General features: G+C 39.5%; 1 protein-coding gene across 4 annotated transcripts in view; it reads left to right on the top strand.

The window, feature by feature from the left end:
* The first annotated feature begins 114 nt into the window (after positions 1–114).
* Positions 115–7,271, top strand: part of GCC2 (GRIP and coiled-coil domain containing 2) — a 35,702-nt gene continuing 28,545 nt past the window's right edge. For 3 of the 4 annotated variants that reach the window (XR_009009870.1, XM_007187199.2, XM_057557913.1), the window contains exons 1-5: positions 115–207; positions 321–377; positions 1,302–1,386; positions 2,809–2,876; positions 6,868–6,972. Coding sequence is in view for 3 of the 4 variants with exons in the window: in XM_007187199.2 (XP_007187261.2) it covers positions 202–207; positions 321–377; positions 1,302–1,386; positions 2,809–2,876; positions 6,868–6,972 (321 nt within the window). In the remaining variant the exon portion in view is untranslated. Of the gene's footprint in view, positions 208–320; positions 378–1,301; positions 1,387–2,808; positions 2,877–4,343; positions 4,524–6,867; positions 6,973–7,271 lie in introns of those variants that run through there. The other variant, XM_057557914.1, reaches the window with a different exon arrangement.

Raw genomic sequence — 7,271 nt, 5'->3', positions numbered from 1 at the left:
CCCTCCACGCCCCGCCCCATGGCGGGCCGGCGCGGGGGCGAGGCGGAGCGCGCGGGGAGCCACCTCCCGAGGCGGAAGCGGAAGCGCCGCCGGGCCGCGGCCTTGGAGACGCGGGGGCGGGGCCGGCGGAGAAGCGCGACCTTTGACCCGCGGCGGGGCTCCGTGGGAGGCGGCGGGCGGAAGTGCGGGCAGCGGGTGGCCATGGAGGTAACGCGTGATCCCGGGGGCCGAGGGACCACCGCCCGTCCCCGCCTGCCCTCCCTGCCCGCCGGGGTCCGCACAGCCGCATGTGACCGGCTGGCTTTCGTTGTGTTTTGCAGGAGCCTGTTCACGACGGGGTGGCCTCGCCGGCCGCTCCTGGGACCGGGAAATCCAAGGTGAAGAGACGCCGGAGCGGCGGGGTCCTGCCGGGAGGGGAGGGGGCTCCCTGGGGGACAGCTTTCCTCCGGGCTCTCGGCCTGAGCTGTCGCGGTCGCGCGTTTAGTCCCTCCTCTCGGAGCTCCCTGGTGTGAAGCCTGAGTTCGTCTCCTTGCCGCCCCGCTCAGCGCTGCTGAGAGATTCCGCAGTTTCCCAACGTTAGACGAAGCCGTCTGGTTTGTGAGGTCCGAGCGGTGGGCGGGCGTCGCGGGCTCGGCTCTGCTGGCGCCTCCGCTGATGTGAGCACAGGTCACCGCTGGGGCCCTGAACGGGCGCCCAGGAGTTGGGGACTTGCCGCCGAGGTTTATTGTTTCAAGCTGACTTTGAGACACTCGCCCAAACACTCGGCTGCATTGAAGCTTCACGGTAAACCGTGAGATAATGTGGTTATCCCAGCTTTACGCCTAAGAAAACTGAGCCCGCAGCGGTTAAGGAACTTTCCCTGATTTTTAGGTAAAGCCTAAACGCACCCTGATTCATCTTATTGCTGTAATTAGGCTTACGTGTTTTCATGTGGCCAGAGACTCCTTTCAGCCTTCAATAGGACGAAGCAATTTTACAGATCTAAGGAACTTTACGTAGAATTAGTCCCAGTTCCCTAATTTTGCAATTAATCAAGATCTAAAAAGTGTCTTAACCTGTAACAAGGATATCTGTAACGTAAGAGGATACGTGCGATTTTCTCTACATTTCATAGTAGTTGCCGAGCTAATAGTTATTGAGTGAAACTTGCATTCGCTAGTCTTAAAAAATGTGGTGTTTGGTTGACATAAAGATCTATTCAGTAGGATGTTTTTTATTTTTAGGCAGACTTTATGTTTCTTTTTTGTGGTATAGTAGAAACATGAATTCTCACAAATTAGTAACATCACTGCCTCTTCCAGCTGGAAACATTGCCCAAGGAAGATCTTATCAAGTTTGCCAAGAAGCAGATGATGCTAATACAGAAAGCTAAATCAAGATGTACAGGTATTGGGTTGAAAATATTCATCTTGACCGCAATCTTGTTTAATCATGGTTACAACTATTAGTTTTTTAATAGTACATTGGCTTGTTTTGTTTATCAGTGAATCCAATAATATTAGTGTAGTGGAATCTGTTATTACTTAACATTCTAAAGTTTGCTTCTGATATTTTTTATTATCTCATATTCCTAAACTGCAGTTACCTTTGAATTAATAAAGTCAGGGAGGAAGATTTTAAAATAACAGTTTGTTAAAGTTCAGCACTTTTTTTTTTTCCTCATGTGGATCGTGTATTCTTCTGAGTAAAGCATTTTTTTCTAGAGTTGCCAGTTGAAATGTTAGAGACATGAAGTTCTGAGCCCAAGCAAGTAAGAAGAGGCCCCAAGTAAAGTAGTAAAAGATTTCTATTCCTGGAATTTTGAAGTATATTTATTTACTGAAGTTGGTTGATTGCCTATTCAGTTTCCCTTTCTTTATATTCCAAAAAGACAAAGATATTAGTATCCTTTTTTAATATGTGTAGGTGAGCTCTTGAGTTTTCAGTAACTTAACTGCCCAGCCTAAAAGCCAAGACTTATTTACTACTAGAAAAGGTCAAACTGTGTTTCCGGAGGTTGGATCAGCTTATGATAAGAGAGTAATTTATTTGGAAAGATGTTCTAGGCTCCAGACCTAGACGTGAGTTGACGAAATAGATTAACATGTATGTTTAATTAATTAATTAATTTATTTATTTATTTTTTGGGCTGTGTTGGGTCTTCGTTTCTGTGTGAGGGCTTTCTCCAGTTGCGGAGAGCGGGGACCACTCTTCATCGCGGTGCGCGGGCCTCTTACTGTCGCGGAGCACAAGCTCCAGACGCGCAGTCTCAGTAGTTGTGGCTCACGGGCTTAGTTGCTCCGTGGCGTGTGGGATCTTCCCAGACCAGGGCTCGAACCCGTGTCCCCTGCATTGGCAGGCAGATTCTTAACCACTGCACCACCAGGGAAGCCCAACATGTATGTTTAATATGAGGTTAGTTGTTGCTTTAAGATTATACAGTAAGAAGTTATTTACAGCTGAAATATTGTCTGGGATTTGCTTCAAAAATATCAGGATGCATAAGACAAGAGGGGAAGGAGGAAGTGAATACAGGTTGGGATGAAACAAGGTTGGTCATGTAGTAATTATTAAACCAAGATGTTGGAGCATAGAGATTAATCGCACTATTCTCTCTGGGTTTTTTTAATTCGTTTGGAGTTTTCCGTAATAAAAAGGAAAATAAAAGGTAATGCTGGGTGAACTTAGTGCTTTCTCAAAATATCTGCTGCTCCTTAAATGTATTCTAATTTATAGTGATTTTTTTTTAAGAATGTACTTATCACTTGAGCCAGTAATTATTTTCTTCATTTCTGAACTAGTATCTTTTTTATTTTTTTAATTGTTTAGAATTGGAGAAAGAAATTGAAGAATTGAGATCAAAACCTGTTGCTGGAGGAACTGATGATATTATTAAGGTAATGAAACAGTTGTGAGTATTGCTTTAATTTTCATTTCTTTACTTAGAGGAGATGCCCGATGATAAATCGGATTTCCTTGAGGGCTGTCAGCCTGCTTGAGCGCTATCTGGCTCCCGAGCCTTTTGTTCCACTTCCTCTCTGCCCTTGGCTACATGCGTCACCTTTCTGGTTGACTGTAAAAAGAGAGGTGAATGACCTCTGCGTCCCTTTCTGTTCTGAAGTGGTGTTCCTTTCTGTCCTTGTCATCCTTTACACACTCTGTAATTATGGTTATTGCTTCAGTCTCAGGCCTGCTCTTCCCTCTCCCCATCAGAAAACCCCGCCACGCTCAGGACTTTGATGATTCTCTCCATTCCCATGGTTCTTTGTTAAACACGTCATGTCTTACTTGCTAACCATACTTACCTTGATGACCCGTAACTGGGCTCTCTTTCTCTTTTACTTCTACATACTCTCGTCATATGATAGAATGTTGTTTTTATATTGTTATCCCCTGTTTAAGACCCTGAGTTGCTCATTCTTACTTATGTGCCCTTAAGGTAATTAAATGCTTTTCCTTCCCCCATTTGGCCTACCTTCTTTAAAGTTTCTTTGCTTCTCAAAGCTCTGCAGAAGTTTTTTTCCTTGCTTTTGCATATTTGTAATTTGAGTCATGGTATCTATCTGTTCTTTGATTATATGTTATCTTAGTCTCCCGACTTGTGAGCCATGCACAACTGAGGGACTCCCAGGAAGCTACTACCAGGAGTCTTTAAATCGCTGTGCATACCTTGCACTACCATTTTGTTCTTCATTTAGCTAAAACAGTGTATGAATCCTGAATGGTGTGCACAAATACCATTTGGATTCGTAATGTGCTGATTGGTTTAAGCATTACTGAATTCGTAATGGTTTTGTTTATTTGGTCACTATGTATTTCCCTAATTAGCGATAGCAAAAGTACAACTCCATGTAGTTAAAGAGCACCGGCTGTGCAGCCAGACCGCCTGATTCAGATCTTCAGACCCCGCTGTGCCACACACCAGCCGCGTGACCATGGCTGAGTTTCTTAACTTCTTTCTCTTCCTTCATCTGTAGACTAGGGGTGATAATAAGACCTACTTCCATAGCGTTGTATTATGAGTTAGTACCTACAGTACGTAGAGCTGGATCTGTCACATAAGTACTCAATGGTTTTATTATTACCATATATTATTTGGGGGATATTTTCTACACACATGTATACATACATACATACATCCATGCACATCCACACTAAAAAGGAGGTTTTTGTATTTGAAAAGAGTACTCCAGAGATTCTGTTCTAATTTTGGATCAGTTAACTCTTAGCCCTTAAAATACTTTTCATGCTGTTGCATTTCAGAATATTCAAATATCTGTCCCTTATTTCCTCCTTATCAATGTATTCTCCCCTTCTGTCAAAACTACTCCTAAAAATTTAAGGGTAGAAAACTTCTCTCAGTTAGCTAACTTTACCTTTCAGGTTATTAATTTAATATTAAAGCATGTTATCCTGACCACTCAAGTCTCAGAAAGTAAAGGTTGGTAAAATTAAATGAGAATGAAATCTTTGGTTTCCAGTGTTAATGAGAAAATTACATTGGGGAGTGATTCAAGGAGCTGTGCATCAGTTATTCAGTTGCTGTAAGTAAGTTTTCTGTTTTAGGAAAATCATGTACTGCAATGTAATATGTCCTCTGCACCTCTGGAAAAGGGAAAAGACTTTCTTGCTATGTTTTATCTCTTCACTGGGAAAAGTACACTGGAGAAACATGGCTTTGAATACAGAATTTTCTGTCCTTCATAAAAATGTATGGCTTTTTACAAGTTTTAGTTATTAAAATTTCTGATAATCATCTTCTAGTGCATTGAAATACATCTAAAGTTTTATTGCAAACCTGGCATATTTGACTTTTTAAAAAGAGGAATAAAAACCCATATTTTCCATGTCAAAATTTGAGGTGTATGGTATTACATTGAAGTTATATGCTGCTTCCAAATGCAAGAGAAAGGTAAAAATTGCATGTCAAGATGCGGAATTTCTAGAATGTATCACTCTTGTTGTTTTCTCTTTGCTGGAATCAAATTTGTATTTCCTAGGAAATAACTGTCCATTTTGTGCCTCTAGTCTTTAAGGATATTTATAGCTGCTTTCAGATAATGCCTTCTGTATATCTTCTAAAATTATTAATATTTTCAGGCTTCCCCTGATAATATACCAAACAGAAGTTTACATTGCAATACTGTATAATGTGAAAAAACTAATTTTAAAACTAAAATTGTTTTAACAAAAGCAATATATGCTCATGATTTAGAAATAGTACTAACAACTAAATAACTTATAATTCTAAATAGCTTATGGAAATTATCTCTCTATTTCTGAATAATATGCTTATACTGCTTTTCCTTGATTTATCCCTTGGTGGGACACTTAGCTATTAACTTCCTGTTATAACAGATGAAAATTTCGCTATCTTTCACAATGACTCCTACTTTCCAACTGGTCAAACAGATCAAATAATCGTTTACATTTTTTTCTGGACACCTGCCTCCTAAAGCCTTCTGTCCTGTGCTAATTTGGTCTGGTTGTTCTCCAGGTCTGCTGTGGTTTTCCTGGAGTCGGCCTTTTGCCATGATTCAGTGAATTATACTGCTTTCCTGTGTTGGCCCCCCACCCCGTTTGCTGGGTCACAGGTCGTTCACTTTCTTGGATAACCTCATTTTGGTAGAGCATGTCCTTCTCCAGCTTCCTAACAACAGATGCATAGGAGGAAAATTTTTGTCATCTTGTATTTAAAAGTGGCTTTATTCTACTCTCATGTTTGAATAATAGCTATAACTTGGTATAGAACTCTAAATATTTTCTACATCTGCTTTGTTTTTGTATTTTTGAACAACGGAGTTTTTCTTTATTATTTCACAAAAGAAGTTCAGAGGCAGTTCTGGAGTGATAGTTGACTAAGGTTTGTTTAGGATTTTATCTCGGTTTTAATGTTTAAGATTAACTTTATCTAAATTCACGTGAAATGGGTCTGTGATTTTCCTGTCTGTAAAGTCCTTGCATAATGTTATCAAGTTATGCCAATTGTGTAGAATAACTTGAGAATTCTTCTTGCTTTTTGTTTTGTCTGAAAAAATTCATATGTAATTGGGATAATCTGTTCTTTGAAAGCTTGATAGAACTCACCTATACAACTATCTATTCCTCCTGTTTTCTTTGGTGGACAATTTTAAACCACTAGTTTGATTTTTAAGTAGTAATAGTATTGATGATGCTTTTTAATTTTTTTTCTTGAGTTACATTTTTCTAGGAATTTTTTTCCATACCATTTTACTTTTCAGTATGATTGGCAGATTAATAATCATAATATTCTTCTTAACTGTATAATCTGTAATTTATATATAGATAGGTTCTCCTTTTATTCATAATATTGTTTGTGACTTCTGTCTTCTCTTGATCAGTCTTACAAGAAGTCTATTTTGTTAGCTTTTTTTTTTCAAAGAACTGACTCTTGGCTGTTCTGTTTTCCACTTCATTAACTTCCTTTCCTGCTTCATTTCTGCAAGAGGTAAACTTTCTCTGGGGGAGGGGGGACACTGGTGATTTCTTGCCCATTATTCTGAGCACGCCCGATTGAGATTGTCAGTCAATCCGATTTTTGAACCTGACTCTCCAGTTCCTGAGCATTTAGTTTGCTAATGAGTGTTTGCCAGCTTCTAATGTGTTTCCCAGCATGAGCCCTTAGGTTATAGCTTTCTTCTTCTTTCTAATTCACGTCCTCCACGTCCTCCACTTTCAGTTTTCCAAAGATATATTGAAATTTCTCGTACCCTCATGTCTTTTCTCCTTTTTTCTTTGCTCTTATATATATAGCTTTTTAAATATTCTTACTTTAGCATGGTTTGGAAAAGGTGAGGAGATAATTTTGCATGAAGTCAATCCACCATTTTTAACCTCAGGCAAACAAATCATCCTGTTCCAAAACAGGCATTGACCATACGTCTGGATGCTATTCTTTTGGAAAAAGCAGAGACTGAGCAACAGTGTGTTTCTTTGAAGAAGGAAAATATTAAAATGAAGCAAGAGGTTGAGGTAAAGCAACACTTTAATTTATTTTGCTTTTTATTAACTTATATAGTATAGCTATGCATTTTAGAGCCAAGACCTTAAAAAGCATCTGATCTGATTTTAACTGTAATATTTACAGACAAGGAAACAGATTGATATTTAAAAAGAAAAATAACTGAAATCACCCAACTACATAGAGCTAACATTTACTTGTTCCATTGGTTAATCTTCATTTTAGTTGTAATATCATTCTTTAGTAAAAATGGGAAAAAATACCTATTTTATGAAAAATTACCTATTTAAATCAGTTGATTGTCACACAT

The sequence above is a fragment of the Balaenoptera acutorostrata genome, chromosome 12 (assembly GCF_949987535.1).
Source record: "Balaenoptera acutorostrata chromosome 12, mBalAcu1.1, whole genome shotgun sequence".
NCBI lineage: Eukaryota > Metazoa > Chordata > Mammalia > Artiodactyla > Balaenopteridae > Balaenoptera > Balaenoptera acutorostrata.
The sequence above is the reverse complement of the archived record's forward strand: the minus strand, read 5'-3'. Positions and strand labels throughout refer to the sequence as shown.